Source organism: Cercospora kikuchii, assembly GCF_019650295.1.
Source record: "Cercospora kikuchii DNA, contig_00004, whole genome shotgun sequence".
NCBI classification, from domain to species: domain Eukaryota; kingdom Fungi; phylum Ascomycota; class Dothideomycetes; order Mycosphaerellales; family Mycosphaerellaceae; genus Cercospora; species Cercospora kikuchii.
In genome coordinates, this window is record NW_025408585.1 from 2804426 (window position 1) to 2823710 (window position 19285).

Sequence of the window (19285 nt, forward strand, 5' to 3'; positions counted from 1 at the left end):
ATCTCGTCGGCGGAGGGGCAATGAATGAAAGAGCACAATCCAGCAGCCGGTTCCGCGCCGCGCCACGGCCGTAATGCTGCTCCACCGTCGAGGGATGGAGGAGAGATGCGGAGGGGTATGTAGCGACTGTGGTGAGGGCACGGGCGGTGACAGCAACGGCTGGGAAACGGGCCAGAGAGTTCAGTCGGGAGGGCGAAGGGTGAGCGCGGTGGTGGCACGCGCCGGCATGGTCGTTGGCGGCGGTCAGAGAGCGAGCAATGGGTGAGAGCAGGTAGGCAAGCAGACGAACAGACGCATGCACAGCAGTGCGCACTAGCAGCGTGCGCGACGCATAAGCCGTAGCACAGCTTCGAATTCGATCGCGAACTAGAACTCATGCGGAGCGGTGGCGCCGGCGGCGGTATTCCCATTCGCTGCCGCGGTTGCGCGCAACGGACAAGCTGTTCCTTGCCGTCGACTGTCGCACCCTCCATCCACGCCGACGTCCATCACGCGGCCGTGTGCATGTGGGCATTGGCGGCGCACCGCTGCTCCCATGACAGGCTGATCTGGGTGATCGCGAGATTCCCGTCGGCACTGCTGCAGCTGTGGCTCCGTGACACCTGCTGGCGTGCGACAGACACCTCCTCCACCGTCCCCCGGTCAGCCCGCAGAGACGAGATCCGGCCGTCGATGCGCTCGATCGACGCTGCAGACGCATGACGAGACGGACTGCTGCCACCTGGACGACCATGCGCGCCGCGCTGCTCTTGCTGCTTCGGGCAATTCCAGCTTCCTCACTGTTCTCTCCCACGGCAGCAACATCACCAACAGACACAACAGCAACATGTACAACACATGCACCCTGCACGCCCTCCGCATGGCACACACGCCTTCCACCCCTGCGACATGGCCTCGATCTGCACGTCGATCCGCTGCAGGACCTGCGCAAAGCAATCCGGGTGATGCAGTCGTCTTATTTCGAGCTCTGGTTGGGTGCGTGGCCCACAGCCATCGACTGGACGGCAGCAGTGATGAACACGCACCTCGCGTCTGCTTTGACGGCGCTAAGTAAGGCGCTCGACGCAGGTACCGCTGACGCCAGCGAGGCACCGCATGTAGAGAACGAGCTCAACACCTACTTCGGCCAGGCCACCGCCTTCTACTTCGGTGAGGACGCCTTCGCCGTCAGGCAAGAGGCCTTTGATGACATGCTGTGGGTAATGCTCGCATGGCTGCAGCACCTTCGCTTCATGCAAACGCACTCTCGCTTGCATTACCAGTTCCAGCCCTGGCACGGCGTGCAGTTCAAAGCCGCCTTCGCCCATCGCGCTCACATCTTCTACGACTTGGCGAGTCGTGGTTGGGACGAGAGCCTGTGCGGTGGCGGCATGGTATGGAATCCTACTCTGGAGCCGTACAAGAATGCCATCACCAATCAATTGTGGATCGCGGCCTCGGTAGGCATGTATTTGCACTTTCCCGGTACGAGCACCACTTGAGCACCGCATGTATCTCCAGCAATTCCCACTCACTGTGCCTAGGAGACGACAACGCATCTCCTTTCCAGAGCGACGATGTTCGCACCAACGACCTCGAACATGCCAAGCCACATGATGCCCATTTCCTCACAGCGGCAGTGCAGGGGTACCGCTGGCTGAAGCACAGCAACATGACTAACACGCAGGGTCTCTATGTAGACGGGTTCCACATTTCGGGGCTCGAGCGGAACGAAACCAGCTGCGACTCCAGGAATGAAATGGTATACACCTATAATCAAGGTGTGATCCTTTCTGGCCTGCGTGGACTTTGGGAAAGTACTGGCAACACAACCTACTTGCAGGACGGACACGAACTTGTGCGGAACGTCATCAAGGCGACCGGATGGCCGTTCGATCGAGACCTTGTCTCGTCAGAGACCTCTGAGTGGGCCGGTCTGGGTCGAGCGGGGATCCTGGAAGACTTCTGTGACGCCAAGCGCGATTGTTCTCAGGATGCCCAAACCTTCAAGGGAATCTACCTACACCATCTCGGGCAGTTCTGCGAGCCCTTGCCAAGAGAGCCGCTCTATCCGGGCAGAACCTTTGCAGCTAACAATGAGCTTGCTGCGCTTCACCGGACCAGCTGTCAAGACTATGCCCCTTGGATCGCGCACAATGCTCGCGCCGCACTCGCAACGCGGAATTCTGAAGGACTATTCGGCGGATGGTGGGGTGCCTCACGCGGTAAATATATACCCGCTGCACTTCCCGCAAGTGCGACGGACTATCGCAACAATGCTTCAGAGCTCCTACACCGACCTTGGTCGGCTTCAACAGGCGGCCAACATATTGCAGGAGCTCCGCATGTGCAAAACCAAATTCCTATGGCATCCCTCATGGATCGCAGTGCAGGTAAAAGTTCTACCACAGGGTCCGTTGAGGGGCGAGAGGGCGACTGGAATGATCGCGGACGCGGCCGAACAGTGGAGACCCAAGGAGGTGGCGTTGCTCTGCTCACCACCCTGTTGGACCTCGTCTACGCCGCTTGAATGGGCCTGCTTTCGGCCGCGCGATCTCCTTGCAACAATATGCTGACGTTGGGCAGTTAGCCTTGTGTCTCGTTGCCGACCTGCCAAGCAAGCTATGCCAATAGTGACAAGAGGTTACAGGCTCGCGGTCAATCAGTACTCCGCGTTCTTGCGAAGCCAGCTTGCGAGATGTATTTCGAATGGACGAAGCCAGACCCACATCCCTCGCACTGCAAACCCAAAAGGGGCAGACTTCACTCCTTCACATTCAACCAACCGCTCGTACACAGACATGATCTTTGCCACGACATAAGGCGAAACGAAGCAGATCAGTCAGCACATCCATCTTGAAGTTACAGTTCGGATGGCTCCGTGAAGATACTGAACTTAGTGCGGAAGAAATCCGGTCCCGCTCAGGGCAGTGGCCATAGCTGGTGGCTGAGATTTTCTGTCCAAGACGCGAGCTGCCATCTTGCGACTCTTTTGGCTCAACATGAAGCATTTCCGATGTCCACGACGCTCAAAATTGTCTTCATTGCACCATGACCGTGCATTGTACTTCAGTCTCACGCAGCAACCCACGCTAGACCGCGAAACATGGCTGGAAACCGGCTCGGATCACCTACATGGCCGATGATACTGCCTGGAAACGCACGGATCCAAGTGATGCACAGGCAGGTACATGCCTTTTGTGCGGCACTTGAGCCCCGAGTTCGCTGATTGGAGCGTATAAGGCAATTCAGCGCACCGTGATGCAAAACCACGATGTGTTTGTCTGAAAGATGAGTATGAATGTGAAGTTTACAGCCTCCGGACTCCGGACTCAAGCTTTGGACCCCAGTTGAGCAGGGATATAGGCTGCTGGGTGCGGACCCTTGGACTACATCGACACGAAGAATCAAATGCGATATAAATCGGTCGTTGGATGGACAGCTTCGAGGCATCGGTCCTGCCTTTTTGAAATTTGCACAATGTCCAACGATAGCAATCAGGATTGCACTCCCGACTTTCGTGACCTTGACGCTTTTTTCAACTTAAGGACTGTCGAGACTCATGCCCCACACATCATCCCATATATCAAGAGCGACTCTCGGATCATCGATGTTGGGTGCGGTATTGGGTCAATCACACTCGATCTCGCGCGCCGCGCGCCACATGGATACGTGCTCGGCGTAGACTACTCTACCAGTTCGTCTCTCTAACGCCGTTGGTCTCAGCAATTCAGCTCACACAGGGTGGCCCACAGGTTCCGTTGCTGCCGCGAAAGCTCAAGCTGCCGCTGCTGGACTGACCAATGTGGAGTTCATGCAAGCTGATGTCTACTCCCTTCCATCGTCCATTCAGCTCAGTTCCTTCGATATCGCTCACTGTCACCAACTACTTGTCCATCTCGATAGGCCTGTCGAGGCGTTGAAGTCCATGTCTCGCGTCGTGAGAACCGGTGGCATCGTAGCGACACGAGACATGCATTCTCAATGCACTCGACCCACGACTCAAGCCATCCAACGAAACTGGGAGCTCTATCACACTCTCTCACGTCAGCGTGGTGCGCACCCAGAAGCAGGCCTCATCAACTCCCTTTGGATGCAAGAAGCCGGCTTTGACAGAGAACATGTTTCATCAGGCGACGTCGCCAATCTCCTAATGGAGCCAGAAGAGAAGCGACTATTCGCGAAAGCACTTATGCCCAGCTTCGCTGCGACGTACGGAAAATCTATAAAGTCCGAAGACGACGAAAACTGGCTGAGACAGTTTAAGAAAGACATTTTGGCTTGGGCAGATATGCCGAATTCGAGTTTCATATGGTACGATGGCTGGGTCATCGGAGAGAAGACGTGGGATTGAAATATGGCAAGAAAGTAGACGCAAGAGGATGAGAATATGGATACGAGGAAATGTCGAATTAGCTTAGATTGTAACTTGATGATTGACGACGGACCCCCAAAAAAAAGCAAATACCAAATTGCGACTTTCGTTCGAGGACAGCACTCTGACTCTTCCAGCAACTCTTGCACCCCCTCTCCCCATCATCCCTTCTTCACAGCCCTCTGAAACTTCCTCTCACCATCTACTCCCCAATCCTTGTCCCCCAACCAACCCACCCGATGCACACACCACTGCTCCGTATCCGGCTCCCAACTCTCATCAAAATCATCTAGTGTCCCCGCGGCAATGCTTATAATTTCATCCCAGAGCGGCGTAAAAGCGAAAAGATTGGAACTACAAATTCCGCACGAAACGCGTGTAAGAGCTGTTCCGGAAGAGGTGGAAGTATCTTGATAAGACTTTTGTGAAGAGGCTCCGGAGGTGACGATGAAGCCTGAACGCGATGTTATGCTGGCGAGGAGGAAAGCTGAGCCGGTGACCTGTAAATATCGTGAGAAATGGTTTGGGTTTGTCTTTACATTTGTTGAAAAAGTAGTAGCTTAGGGAGACTATTTCTGGTTTGTTTTCGGTGTTGTACTTACTCGGCGACAATTGAGACAGTGGCAGATTGTGTTGTAGTAGGGTTTTGCTGAAGCGCCAGTGAGAGAGTATTTGATTGCGCCGCAGAGGCATTGGCCTGTTTTTGTCGGGTTCTCGTCTTCTGTGTTTGAAGTCATGGTTGTCTCCGCTGGCTTCTGCATCTCTGTGGATATGCTGTTGTGTTGCAGCCGTACGACTTCAAATCGAAAAGCGAACAGTGGCTTTTCTTTTTTGCGGGGTGCTTTTCGAGAGCGTTGTTGCTCCTCCAGAATGATGTTCGTACTCTTGGTCTGTGATCTCTTGACTCGATCTGGCGAGGTCGCATGTTGTGGAGACCTTGACGTATGTAGGGACGAAAGGACTAGCTTAGCTATCAGGTTGCCAATCACAGGCATTTGAAAGCTAGGAGGTAATATTCTGGCACTATAGGCACTGGTCCTGTAATCGTCTGTGGAGAAGAACGACTATGACTTGTCTCCCTGTTCTTCTTATGCGAGAAGATCATAGCTCTGACATTCCTGTTTTGTGATCATTACCCCAGCTCCGATTTCCATCAAATCTGCTGCTTTGATTGCCGCAAGATGTGTATTTGTACAGAAGCACAAGCGTCCAATTCGCGAAGTCATCACAAATACGAGCGAGCCTTGTTATTCTCTTTCCATGCCTTCTCTTCTTCTGAATTCGAAGCTGGTGGATCAATGCCTTGGATGCGCCACAAATCTCTCGGTGTCTCCGCGATGTGGATTTCCCACTCAATCTCAGGTCGCTCAAGGATGTATGGACGCAGAGTCTGCATGTCCAGTCAATTAGTTCGATGCAAGACGTACAGCGACCCAACGAGCTCGTTACGAACCTCATTGATCTTATCCATCCATGCTGTACGTTGCTTGCGGCCCGCTTCAGTATCAGGATTCGGCATTTGTCGTGCGATTTGCTCCACTGTTAAGCGGACGAAGTTCTTCTTCGTCTCTCCACCGATCCAGAGACCCTCTTCTTTCACGTCGACGAATATGACATTGACGTAGAAGGCCGGTAGAATCGAGTATTGTTTGGTGACGGCTTGCGCGATACCTTTCCTTTGGTCGTAGGTAAAGGTATGTGGGTGTGCGTAAATTCTCCAAAGCGGCATGTTGGGTGGTGGGCAGCTGAGTGGACTAAGAAAGCGTGTTATGTTCCTCGGAGGACAAATGGGCTTTGGACTCTCCGGAAGGGCGTCCCCATCCTTTCTTATATCTCGTCCTCAGCCAAAGTCTATGCTGAGCTGGAAGCCACAATCCACTGCGATGGAGCCCCTCCTGCGGGGATTAGTGAACGATGACGGACTGATATAGAAATGTGACCTGCTGTTCAAACGCGCATCTTTGATCCCTCGGTAGCACTGTGTAGTCGCGTGGAGCATAATGAAGCTGCTGCATTGTTACTAGCGGCTGGAAGTTCACTAATCTCGATATGCATCGCATCGAAGGTTCGCTCGTATGGGCGAGGTGGCACGCAGATCCATTCACATTACAAATTCGGTCGTACGTGTCGTGATTCTGATAGCCAGCAAGTCGCAATGCCCATGATACGGCCGTTATTACACTTTCCAGACTCGTTTGGAAGACATGGAGCCTGCTTGGAGCGGCCAACTCCCACGGTACCCGCGGAGCTTCTGGGTCAGTACAGCTCAGGCGTCCGGGTGTGCAGCACGCCCTAGATGACTGAGCCGGATTCAGCGCACTGTTGAGGTGTGAGTGATTCTGGTGCTCTGGTGATGGATTTGTGGCTCCAGTCTACCGTGGAGTGTGGAGGAGGAACGTGAAGAGGTGCTGGTCATGACGTTGGCAGCCTCGAGACGAGGGCTCTCGGTCATGGTCGCTCTCACGCGTGTGCTGCGCGCTCTCCTCCTCCTGACTGACTTCAAAATCAACATCAACATCGAGCAACGTACATGACTTCAACAGCTCCCTTCAGGCTGCAAGACATGCGGTCGGAGCGTATTCACACTGGGACGCATCATGCACCAGATCAATGGCCGCCGTGCCCATCAGACAACAGCTGAGCGAATCTGCAGCAGCCGCCTGTCTTCGAGAATGTGCTAAATCGACCCAGTTCTCCAGACTTGTCTTGTGGAATAGCTCTACTCCCTGGCACTTTGAAGGATCTGACAGAATGGAGTCCCAGCTCTTCACCGGTGCGCGAAGCCTTCACGCCGGAGAGACCACGGAGCAGACGGCATGGCGCGACAGAACCAACTCTCTCGGGTCGCACGACATCGCAAGTACACTGTCGAGCTTCGTGGAGACCGCAAGATCGACGTAATTTGTACTATGCCCGGCTGCTCCCTCAGTCGCAAACCTTCCACCGACCTGCTAAACACGTTGAAGTCAGGCATTCCGCCAGCAAAATGCCCGAATCGTATACGGGCCCATGCATAGCAGTGCAAAGCACCTTTGCATCCTGCGCCCAGCGCGTCGACGCACTCCGCACCGAATGCACCAAATCTTACACAGCTCTCACGCAATGGCCCGGTCCCTGCGAGTGTACGTACTATGCTCAAGATCTGATGTGCTTCGATGAGCAAGAACTCTGTGCATCGCAAGTCTGGTCCCAAGTCCCGCAGTGGTTTCGTGATGGAGTGACTTCTTGTCTGGCCAAGGATCCAGACTACACAATTCGTGCTCAGCTCGGGCAGTTCTCCGATCCATTTACCGTTTCTGGTCTTGCTGGTAGCCTGGCGGCTGCAACAAGCTTTGGTCAGGATGATATGAGCACGACCGCAAGTCCCGGCAGTTATGCCTCTGGGTTACCGAATGCGACCGCCGCCGCTGCAAGTCCTCCAGCCAGCCGTCAGACCAGCTTGTCAGGCAAAAGTATCGCAGGTATCGTGATCGGAGCCGTGGCATGCTTGATCTTGACACTACTCGGGCTCTACCTGCTTTTCAGGCGCAGGAAAGCGAGGGAAGGAGCGGATACTATCAAAGCCAGCCACGAGTTGCATGCAGAATCAAATGTCCATGAGAAAGACAACACAGCCATCTATGAAAAGGAAGGCATAGATATGTCCGAGTTGCCTCCACCAGAACCTGTCGAGTTGTTCACCGAGGAAGCAGCACTGGAACTGGATGTCCCCACAACGGGCGACGCCGGGAGAGTGCGCGAGAAGACGTTCCGATCCCAGCCATAATAGTATTATATCATGCTCGAGCAGATATCGGTCCGTATTCGCAGGCACAGCAGCCCTCAGTGAGCTGTGGGGCCCGAAACTACGGACATTCGTTAGCTCTTCTATCTGGCAAGCCAGTAGAATCGCGTCTCACTACACGAGGGACGCTGATACAGCCTCCTCCAAGTCACGTCCAGAAGTACCAGTGGCGCCGATGCACATACCCATATGCTTCTGCCCTAAGAGCCCTGATCAGAGTGTGGGGACATTTGATGCAAACATCCGCTGGCGTCCGTTGTCTGACACCCAACAAAACAACAGAAACGGCAGTCTCCGAATCCTTCAAAGCCTCCGTGGCGTTCATGCGGCACCGAGAGCGCGGTTCAACATCGTGGATAGTGGCATACCGCAGTTGACCAGTGCTGCGTGGAGCCACAACTCTCAATTGTGCCCTCTGCCGACTGTGGATACCTTTTCTGCAGACAACCGCTGGTGTCCGCACACTGACTACCACCAGGAATGCTTCCCGTCATATACACTTCGATCGTATCATCGTATTCGCAATGCTGGCGCAAAACGACACATCTTGCCCTCGTGGGCAGGGCATGGGTATGAAGTTTCGCCCTGTTGCCCTCTACCAAGTGTGGGGAACGCATCTGTAGACATTGAGTAGCGTCTCTTCATAACATAGCCAATCCTTTGACGTTCGACCCTTGTCACTATGCTGATCTGATCGAGCGGCTCCGAGAAGCGAGCCCTCGCAGCGGTCTGAGAAGCCTCGACATCGGCTCTCGCATGATCTAACTCGTCTGGTTGTAATAGAGTTCGCTAGTTGATCCCAGTAGGAAAACCTATGCTCGAGAGTCCGATTTCGAACTAGTCAACGACCCAGCCAGCTAACATCAATATTATTTTCTGCACTATATGATACTGCGTAAGGTATGCCCTCCAGAGATCTGAGCTCAATGATAACCATAGGAGGTACTCGCTGGAAATGTGGCTGACCAATGACCGAAGTGTACTTTGGAATTTGGAACATGATTTCAAGAGGCGTTGGTGGACCCACATCGACTTGAGGGCTCAGCTCGCTCGCCGAAACCACATCATCGATGAAACAGTTGAATAACGTTGTCTCTCACTGTTATTACGCACATACTCACTCATTGAAACCAAGATGGAAATCTGCCAACTGCAATGCGTTTCTCGACTGCTCTGTGTCCATAAAGGTAGCTGACGTAAGGATGCCGAAAATCAACCGATGTCAATAGATGGACTTTGCTGCGCTTGGCTTCATATGTGAAATGATCAATGTGTTGATGCGTAAATCCTCACGCGCTCATGACTGGTCATATCGCCATCGAAGTTATTGAGGTCAAGGTTGACTATAGGCAGTAGCCCTACATTTAGTACTCCTGCTGTCGAACAATCTCTGGAGAAATCAAAAATCCACATCTTTCCTTCAACTTCTGCTTCTTCAACGCCTCTCGCGCGGCATGACTGCCGTTGACACCGCCATACCCTTCCTCAGGTCCACCGATAATATAAATACCATAATTCTCATCTTCAAAATTCGCCTTATGCCAGCCTTGCAAAGTTGTGTTATCAATCGAGGGCCTTCCCAATGCAGCGAACGAAGTCCACGATCGACTCTCTCTGGGAACGAGTGCGTAGTCTTCAGGACTGGGATGGAAAGGAAAGTCGTAAATGTCGTAATGTGAGAGATTGCCGAATGAGTATGCCAGCTCGCTAGTGTGAGGAACTCCATATCCGTACAACGAGAAGTTGGTTTCGAGCAACGGAGTAATGATGGTTTGGTTCTGATCGTAGAAGTAGACATCGTTTCCGGCTTTCGCCAAGGCTTCTCCGAAGTAGACGGGCTGGCAGGTCATGAGAATGTCGCGTAAGATTCTGCCTGCGCGTCTGATTTCTGCGTTTAATTCGAGGGTTCCGTTGGAGAAGTATTCTGACTGGAAGTCGGATTGTGGGTAGAGGTCGAGGAGTTTGTCCAAGTTCGCGTCGGTGAAGCCAGGAAGATAGTCTTTGAAGAAGTCGCGGGTTGCTGACGCATTGGTGATCGTTGCGGGTGTGTAGAATGTCGTGTCATCTTCACACCACCCAATCATGGTGGTTACGTTGTAAAAACGTCCTGTGGCGATGAGTTCAGAAGGAGCTGCAGGCAAGAAATCGCCATCCACTACGGGCAACCAGATGTCTCCTAGATTCATAAGAGTTGACGTGGCGTTTTGTGCATCGAACAGGTCGGCTGTAGTGAGGTTCCTCAAGCACTGCAATGTTGCATCGGAGTCCAGCTCAGTGGTATTACACTTCGTATAGTCGGCGACAGCCTGCATCGCATCACGAGTGAAGTTGGCGGTAATGCCTCCTTCCAGGATCTGACTCTGTCCGATGGCCTTGTGAAAGACCGGCGGCTTGCTCGCACCGTAAGCCATCATTTGCATACCAATTGCCAGACCACCAGAGCTCTGTCCATGGATGAGGACGTTGTCTGGATCTCCACCAAAAGCTGCAATGTTGCTCTGAACCCATTCGAGCGCCAGTCGATGGTCGCGTAGCCCGGCGTTCTCAGAGCACTCTTGCTTCAATGCATTCGACTGAGCAAATCCAAAGATGCCGAGTCGGTAGTTGATCTGCACCGAGATAACTGGGTGGCCATGGGCGACGGATTGCAAGATTATGCCTCCAGGCTGAGATATGGGGTCGTCTTTGAAGCCTACCTTGAAGCTTCCTGGCTGTTCGTTAGCATGCTAATCTCGACAGATGTAATGCTCCGCTCTAGCGGTGCGACTGTGTTTCACAGGCAGTTGAAAGCATACCTCCATGTATGTACAGCATTACTGGCAATCGATCGTGATGCGTCGTTCCATTTGGTCGATATACGTTCAATCGCAGACAGTCCTCCGAGGTCTCTGTTACATTGCCCAAGTACGGCGGGACCGCATTCAGTCCCAGTAGCTGAGGGCAAGCAGGGCCTGGGTGTTTCGCTTCGATCATACCTGAAGGCACAAATGGTCTCGGTGGCTTGAACCTATTCGTGCCTCCCGTGTCTTGTCCATAGCGGATACCCAAGAAAGTCTCCACTTGATCCTTGTACAGGCCTTGGTACGTCGCGTTCGCCGTGGTTGCGTTGGGAGCACAGGAGTATGCTTGCGCAGATGTTGAGAGTGCCAAAGCGGCCGCGAGCAGCCATCCCGTCTTCATCTCTGGGGTCTATTACGGCGGTGAATGAAGCAAAGAGGCTCAATATCGCGATATCGTTGCGTCCACAGGGATCCCGCCGCGCAATCCTAGCTAACTTTGAGGTCGCGGCTGTTGAATATCCTGTGCGGCTCCGCTGGTGAAATAGCCTGAACAGAAGGATGGAGATTTCAAATAGAATACATTGAGATGCATTGTCTGTTGAATCCTGTGGTCGGATACCACATTGTGACGCATGCAACGTCACCCATTTATCCCCGAGAGAAGACGGGATCGGCGTGCAGGATCGCCGGCTGCCAGGGAGGAGAAGCGCGTTGTGGCAGCGTTGAAGCTGCATTCTTTGACGACCACATGGAAGCGCGATCTGTCGCTGGTGGTGGAGCAGAAGCTGGAAGGTATGAGCAGATCAAGAAGGCACGAGGGAAAGTATAGAGAAGATAGCCCGCCAAGATGGGACCCAAGAGAATGCTTGATTCGAGAGTGCTGAGAAGTACTCAGACGGTATGGAAATTAGCCTCGTCCCAACAACAATCTGATCATCGTACTCGGGTTTGCTCCAGAGATGCCTTCTTCGTCGCTTCCCTGACAGCACGCTCGACATCCGAGTACACTCGCTCCTCGTCCCACGACATGACCGGAGCAGCGGGATGGGGCGCTGTCGGCACATAGCGATTCTTCGCGTCTCGAAATGTGTCGCATCGCTGCTCCCACGCCTCGGCGGCTCGTCGTTCTTCCTTCGACAATGGCGGAGCAGGTGTTTCATACTGCGCCTCAGGCCAGGAACCGCGTGGCTCATGTTGCTGTTGGTGTTTCTTCCTCCGAAAATACGTCTTCCTCGACCAATGGTCGAGCGGTTCCTCTTCGTACTGCCGTCGGGATTCTGGCGCCGCCTTCTGCTGGTGTCGACTACTTCGCAAGTACGATTTCCTGGACCAGTCCTCCTCGCTCTTCCTGTCGCTAGCAGAACTTGACGCACGATCTCGAGACCGACTTCCCGATGAGTCCCTCCTCTCGCGAGGGTCTGCGATTTTGTGGGCGTGGTGAATGCATTTCTCTCCAATGGCAGTGTCGACCAGCTTCGTCACGCCCGTCGCGCAGATGCCCGCGATCGCAGGGTCGAAAGGCATTGGTGGAGGATCGAATGGAAGGATCGAGCTGAGTTTGCCTTGGTACAGGATTTCAAGGCACAACAGGCGCTAGTAATTCGCAGTGGGTCAAGTATACTGTAGCGTGGATCTTGTAAGGAGCTTTCAATGGTCGCTGATGTGCAGCAGTCTTGTTGTAGTTGAATATGACTTGTCTCGCACCTACGACACCTCCTTACGAACATTACCACGACTCACCGCACAGTGACGACACTGACAGCGTGACACTTTCGGCTGTCGTGTGCCTGACAGATCGCTCGCCAGCGAGCCTATTGTGTGCAGGTGCCACATAAATGTCGTGATGGTTGCCCGCCACCGCGCTAGTGGAGCCATACCAAGAATTGACTTCAGCCGAGCTCTGGGGAAATGGGGCTGAAACCTGCAGAGGGGTCCAGAATGTCGTCACAAATGCCATGAAGCGGTGTCTGGTCTGTATACACCATCTCTAGACAGCGACCAAAGTCCACGACGAAGACGCAGTCGACGACTACCGATACCACCACCCAGCCAAACATCACCTCACAAGACGTCACTCTATCCAGTTGCATAGTGTGAGCAGCGGCCATGTAAACGCTGAGCACCTGTCCCAATGCCCTTTTCTCGTCGTTCTCAATCCTGCCATTTCTGACGTCGGCAAAGAAATGTTCGAGGATAATTTCTTGGTCATTCAGTCCCCTATCTCACCTCTCCGCGGACTCAACACAAGTTGAATGCTTAACGATAACTTCCGCGGCGCAGTTCCACGTGTACACCAAGCTTTCCCTTGCGCACTCATACAGCGTTTCTCTTGGCGTCGTTGAGCTGGCCAGTCTGAACGCAAGAAATGCCAACAAGCATTCGCCACTCTGGGATCAAATGACATCGGTCCAGGCTCGCTGTCAAGAAATCCAAGAATGTTCTTGAACAACAATCATGGCATATGACATAGACAGGTAGGTGAGAGCAGTGAACGAGAGCGTATATAACACCGCAAGGGAAGTAAGTGTTTGATGCCATCAACAACAAAGCGATAGCCTTCATATCAAACCAGAACCACAAGAAAATCACCTACAAACAGCATTAACAACACAACCACCAATTTACACTCAAAGAATCAATCATGTGCCTGCCATTCCGCCGTCGACGCACACAAACAGTCGTCGTGGAGAAGCCACGCTATGGCAGCCCTCGCATGGGAGGCGGAGGAATGATGGGAGGCGGAAGAGGAATGATGGGAGGAGGTCGAGGAATGATGGGAGGCTTTGGCGGAGGACGAGGACGCGCAGCATGCCCACCTCGATCGCGTTTCGGCGGCGGCCGTCGCTGCTAAACATTTGCGAATCAATAGCAAAGTCCTGGACAAGAGTCCAAATCCATCACGACGAAAAACGATGTCACGATACGGTCCAGTAAGACGATTAGAGAGAAGAGTCACGAGAGAGCATTGGCGCCCGGGGGAACTGCACTTTTAGCGATTGACCAGCACGGCATTGGGAGAATCATGTATTTGTACGATGACGATATGACTAATTGTATCAAATGATTCCAGATCTGCTATTGAACCATCGACAATGCTGCAAGCCATCAACTTGGTTATTCGATGCGTCTTCGGTCGAAGACTGACCCAACAGTGGCCTTCACACAGGGTCTGCCTTGCACATTTCGAGCTCATTTGGCAACGACAACCAGGCAGCAATATCCGCCACATCGCGCTCAGCAAGATTCCAATCCGCCATCCCGTGATTGTGCCTTCTATTGCCTGTGTTGGAGATCGACTGTTCCATGGCAAGCAGCGCAGAAGGTTATGCGCATCACCGCGCTTGGGTGGCCATACCCAGGTCATCTTTGGCGATTCGCGGTCCGCGTTCGTGGCTGTGCCCATTGTCGAAGTCCTGGATGCCTGGCGAACCGGTGCCGACCTGGAGCTGAGGTTGATCAGTGCTGGTTCACCTTGAAGCATGACTGATTGCGCGACACAAGGCCGCTATAGTCATATATTCTTGTTTCAGCTCCCCGGGCCCAGCCTCAAATGACTGTTATCACTTGAGAAATTCAAAGCCATTCCTCATAGCACACTCAAAAGTACAATCGGTCTCCTCGTCATGACGTTCGGCATCGTCCTACCAAAAGTTGCTTGGAAAGCCGATTGAAGCTCTTTTGCACAGAGCAATACAATACTAGCACCATCAAAGCATCAGTCAGAAGCTCAGAAATGTGCCTTCCATTCTATCGACGCACCTACTACAGACCGCATTGCGGCGGATACGCAAGACCCTACCTTGGCGGGAGAAGAATGTACGGAAGCTATTACGGCCGTGCAAGCTATCAGACGGGCGAGCGACCACGTCACGAGTATCGCCATGAATACCGCCGAGGCCATAGCTACGGACCTGGTCGTCGATAGGCATCTCGAGCCTCGCATATTCCTATCGGTCTTGAGCTCGAACGCTGCAACAAGTGTCCGGATATTGGAGGAGAGACCGGAGCAGAACTAGATACACACATGACGTGAAAGCGAGCATCGACAATGAGGAATTATATTGTAGGAATGTGTCTCATTCAAGTCGAGAAGGAGAGATTGTAGTCATGAATAGAGCGAGGACAATGAAGGATTGTCGCTGTTTTCTGCGGGTCCGTGGTGATGCCCAGCGGTCTCTTTCGTTCGCTTACTTCAGAGACTTTTAGCTCCGTGAATGAAGTCGATGAGACCCGGAGTCTCTCTGAGTCGTACTCATTTTGTCCTGACATCGTGCTTTCTCAGTCCGATGAATGCCAGATGGCGCTGAATGAAGGACAGAGCAATGTTGTCGGCGAAAGGGACACCAAGTTGAAGTCGGCCCGGCAGAACAGCGGCTTCTCTTCAAGCCCTCTCGAACTTGACCAATTCTTCTTTGTCGCTGGAAGCAAACTTGAACAATGCCGCAAGCATGCCCTCAGCCTTGAAAAGCACCGTGATGGCTTGTGAGATGGCCAGGGCGAAGGACATTCGGACCTTGCTGCCCGATGCACCTCCGCTGTGTCATTCGAAAGGACATTTTCGCGTGCTTCTTGGAGCTGAGAGTCCTTGTATCCTAGACGAAAGTCGTCCATCAAGGTCGTCTGCCAGTCATGCCTATTCCCACGGAAGTCGTAGGAAGTCTGCCTCGTCCTCAGAGATTGCAGCAAGCGTACGCAGACTACGACGCTGGCAAGATCTCGCAAGAAGAGTTTGAGAAAGTCCAAGATGCAGCTGTACAAGACTCACTCATGCGTATGGCTGAGACCGGAGAGGCGTTGATCACCGATGGCGAGCAACGTGCCAGTTCGTTCGCCACATATCCTATCACTGATACTCTCGGCGGCACTGGGTTGGCAGATGGTATGTGATGAGCAATGATGTACGTCCCTCGGCACTGACTTCTGATCTTAGGTCTCGCGGGTGGTGGTCAGACTGTGGCCTTCTTCGATGATGGCCATTGTCGCCAGCTGCCTCGTCTCGCTCGAGGGCCATTCAGATACAAGGCCTACGCGTACGACAACTTCAAGAAGTCGGCGCCATTTGCCAATGGGAAAGCAAGAAAGTCGGCAGTAGTTTCTCCCAGCATGATGTATCTCTTGTATCCGCTTAAAGAAGAAGTCGAAGGATATTCGAAAGAGCAATTCCTAGATGATCTCGTCAATGAATGCGAGAAAGATATTCGCGGCTGTTTCGAAGCTGGAGCAAAACACGTTTCGATCGATTTCACTGAAGGTCGTAAGTTCTCACCCACCCACTTGTCTGCTCTTTCACATCAGTAATGATCTCATTCTCTCTCTTCTCAGGCCTTACAGCCAAGAATGACCCTCGGAATCCATGGACAAACGAGAATCTCCTTCAGACCTTCGTCAACCTCAACAACCGTGTCCTGTCACGCTTCAGTCCAGCTGAGCGTCAGAACATCGGCCTCCACACTTGTCCTGGCGGTGACTGCGATAGCGCCCATTCCGCTGAGGTCCCTTATTCTACCCTCCTTCCTTCACTCTTCCAAATCAACGCAGGCTACTTCCTCATCCAGCTCTCCACTGAAAAGGACAAGATCTCTGTGTACAAGCAAATCGGACAACATGTTCGGGAAGACGCCGATGGTGTGAAGCAAGTAGCGTTCATCGGAGTGACAAGTCCGCAGGATCCGAGTGTGGAAACTCCAGAGGAGATTTGTGCGGAATTGGTAGAAGCTGCGAACTGGATCCCGAAGGATCAGTTGGGTGCGACAGATGATTGCGGCTTTTCACCTTTTTCGATTGATCCGAAACCGAATTTTGTCACGGGACCTGATTTTGCGAGAGAGATTGCATTTCAAAAGATCAAGAATAGGGTCGAGGGGGTGGAGATGGCGAGCGAGAAGTTGGGAATCTGAGATCGCCTCATGGGTGAGGGGCGAATTGAGTCTGAGAAGACGTGAGGTTGAATCACCACGAAGTCTTGGACTGACCTTGATGGAGTGAGCGAAAGAGTGTCCAGATCCAGAAAGCTCCAGTGATTGGCCCAACGCAGACTAAATACCAGATCTGATTCGTCTTCTTGCATGATCACAACGCGGTTGTGCTTGATTGAAACTGGCCACAATCGGCTCTGCTGCGAGGTTGCAAAGACATAGCAGTTAAACGTCGGGATGTACTGCTATCAGCATCGACCAACAACATGGCTGCAATGAGACAGATGGGGATTTTGGAACATGCACGTCACACTCTTCAGTTGGTTTCGTCATCATCTGCAGTCGCGAATGTTGCCTCTACTGCCGATTGAGCAGTCGTCCGAATGTTTTCTCTGGCACCCAGCATCACCTCAGTTTCTGCCCATCAATGCTCTCTCATGTGCAGCGGGCAAGCATTAACCCTCTACTCCTCCACATTGGAGAGGTACTAGTTCTCCTGAATGAGTCGTGCCGTTTGTCTGCATGTATATCCTTTCTCGGCCACAGCCCAATCCAGATGAACATTTGTGGGTATCCGCCAGGCTCTGTATGGGATTCTGCCACCGTGCCCGAAGGCCCGGGTCTTGGAGGTCGATCCGCGGATCGAATACGGAATGACTTCGGCCAGTGGCATGTCGCTTGGTGGCACTAAGTTCCCAGATTGGTGTCAGCTATCTCCAACTTCGTCTGGTATGTTTTCTGCGGAAGCGCAACTTACGATCGGTTATGCGATTATACTTGCGATGCATCCAGCCCTCCGGCTCGTCAAACATGTTGCCGAAGTATGTGTAGTATGGCTGCGGACGTCGGCGAGGGTGTCGGGTCTTTCTTTGTCGGGGCTTTCCGGTTCTGGAGCGTTTCACTCCACGAGGGCGCTGCGGACCATGGCGACTCTCACGAGGCAGTTTCTCTCGACGGTGACGAGCACGTTGGCACTTTTGTAGACCCATGCTGGCTTGCTCAAAAGGTGATCAGTTCGGTCCAGCACACGATCACATCCATGAGACTCACCTCGAGCTTCAAAATGAGGCGAGATCCAGAGCGTGCAGTATTGTGGTGGTAAGACAACTCCTTCGTGGCCTGGGTGAGGAGTCAAGCTGTCGAGGCCGCGCTGCAATAATGCTGATCTTGAGGATATGCCAGTAGCGGATGTAATTGCTGCAGTGTTGGTAAATGATTGGGTCTCGATACTGTCGCTGTAGTTGAATTTGGTAGAACACGGAGAAAGGAGAAATGGAGCACATCGCGAGAAGGGCATTGTTGACGTGGCGCAGTGGGTTCCTGCCTGTACTGTTCTTGTTGTGGTCCCATTGCAGTAACGAGCGTATGTTGTGGAGAGGAAAGGAAGCCGCTGCACTGCAAAGTACATGTTGACATATTGCCCGGGTGATGGGTACAGCATTGCGGTTGCCGTGCTTTCGACAACGGAAGTAGCCATGGAGGCTTCGAATACCGTGATGCTAAACAGGACCTGTCTGTCAGTGTGTATACTTCGTCTCGACCTCTATCGACAAGAGTTGTGAACGTCATAATCATGAAATCTGCAGGAAGTGAGCGACCGCGAGTGAGTCTAGTGGTGGGTGCCGTGACTTGGGGCGACAGCGTTGTTTCATTTTGACCGAACGGATTTCATTCAGCAGCTCAAGTATAGCGCATTGGATACGCAAGTGGGCATGTCAGCCCAGGCAGCGTCGTGTCATGTGCTCCCATCCATTTCGACGGCCCAGCTTCTTCAAATGCGAGCTGGCCATGCATGCGATGTGGTCGTGTCAATGCATCCATTCCTGCCTCGTGCGCCATACACCTCCTTCCCTACCGAGCATCAAAGCTGAGACGTCTATCGGCGGGCCTGCTTCTTCTCAGCCTCCTTCATGACCTTCTTGACAATCTTTTGCTCCTCGATCAAGAAAGCGCGGGTGACGCGGTCCTTGACGCAGTTGGCGCAGCGCGAGCCACCGTATGCGCGCTGGACGGTCTTCTTTGGGTGGGAGATCTGGGCGTATTCGCGTGGGCGGAGCGCTGGGACCTATAATTCACCTCCGTCAGTCCTCTGTCCCATCTTCCTCATGTTTCCCATTGATTTCTGTGCATGTTCGTCCTCTTTCATGTCGTGCTGGCTCGTTCGAGGTGGGTAGACCGGGATAGACGTACACCTGCGAGCTTGATGCCACAGTCACCACACTTGGGTGCAGTTCCTCGCTTCTTGATGTGCAAGTAACGAAGCTCGCCACCAGGAGTTCTGATGATGCGGGTCTTGTTGCTTTTGGTGTTGTAAGACACCCGGCGGCGCTGTTCAACATATCCAATTAGCCCAAACACACTCCCTCAAACTCCTGCCACTGCCGCAGCATCGTCGGTATTCGAATCGCACGTACGAAGGTGAGTCTGTTGGAGCCCATTGTGATTGTCGAAG

General features: G+C 53.0%; 8 protein-coding genes across 8 annotated transcripts; 4 read left to right on the forward strand and 4 right to left on the reverse strand.

The window, feature by feature from the left end:
• Positions 1-944: 944 nt before the first annotated feature.
• CKM354_000734200 (uncharacterized protein) lies at positions 945-2509 on the forward strand (the record flags this gene model as incomplete). The annotated part of the gene is made up of 2 exons (XM_044802686.1): positions 945-1464; positions 1524-2509. 2 exons carry the CDS (start codon positions 945-947, stop codon positions 2507-2509), a joined length of 1506 nt encoding a protein of 501 aa, XP_044658621.1.
• Positions 2510-3459: 950 nt separating this feature from the next.
• Positions 3460-4333, forward strand: CKM354_000734300 (uncharacterized protein; the record flags this gene model as incomplete). Its single annotated transcript, XM_044802687.1, has 2 exons — positions 3460-3676; positions 3735-4333. 2 exons carry the CDS (start codon positions 3460-3462, stop codon positions 4331-4333), a joined length of 816 nt encoding a protein of 271 aa, XP_044658622.1.
• A 1246-nt stretch (positions 4334-5579) lies between these two features.
• On the reverse strand, positions 5580-6083 carry CKM354_000734400 (uncharacterized protein; the record flags this gene model as incomplete). Its single annotated transcript, XM_044802688.1, has 2 exons — positions 5580-5744; positions 5808-6083. 2 exons carry the CDS (start codon positions 6081-6083, stop codon positions 5580-5582), a joined length of 441 nt encoding a protein of 146 aa, XP_044658623.1.
• A 1257-nt stretch (positions 6084-7340) lies between these two features.
• Positions 7341-8120, forward strand: CKM354_000734500 (uncharacterized protein; the record flags this gene model as incomplete). The annotated part of the gene is made up of 1 exon (XM_044802689.1): positions 7341-8120. One exon carries the CDS (start codon positions 7341-7343, stop codon positions 8118-8120), a length of 780 nt encoding a protein of 259 aa, XP_044658624.1.
• Positions 8121-9502: 1382 nt separating this feature from the next.
• On the reverse strand, positions 9503-11318 carry CKM354_000734600 (uncharacterized protein; the record flags this gene model as incomplete). Its single annotated transcript, XM_044802690.1, has 2 exons — positions 9503-10845; positions 10934-11318. 2 exons carry the CDS (start codon positions 11316-11318, stop codon positions 9503-9505), a joined length of 1728 nt encoding a protein of 575 aa, XP_044658625.1.
• A 533-nt stretch (positions 11319-11851) lies between these two features.
• CKM354_000734700 (uncharacterized protein) lies at positions 11852-12442 on the reverse strand (the record flags this gene model as incomplete). Its single annotated transcript, XM_044802691.1, has 1 exon — positions 11852-12442. One exon carries the CDS (start codon positions 12440-12442, stop codon positions 11852-11854), a length of 591 nt encoding a protein of 196 aa, XP_044658626.1.
• A 3105-nt stretch (positions 12443-15547) lies between these two features.
• On the forward strand, positions 15548-16815 carry CKM354_000734800 (uncharacterized protein; the record flags this gene model as incomplete). The annotated part of the gene is made up of 3 exons (XM_044802692.1): positions 15548-15797; positions 15849-16172; positions 16241-16815. 3 exons carry the CDS (start codon positions 15548-15550, stop codon positions 16813-16815), a joined length of 1149 nt encoding a protein of 382 aa, XP_044658627.1.
• A 1894-nt stretch (positions 16816-18709) lies between these two features.
• On the reverse strand, positions 18710-19271 carry CKM354_000734900 (uncharacterized protein; the record flags this gene model as incomplete). Its single annotated transcript, XM_044802693.1, has 3 exons — positions 18710-18898; positions 19024-19161; positions 19248-19271. 3 exons carry the CDS (start codon positions 19269-19271, stop codon positions 18710-18712), a joined length of 351 nt encoding a protein of 116 aa, XP_044658628.1.
• Between the last annotated feature and the right edge of the window lie 14 nt (positions 19272-19285).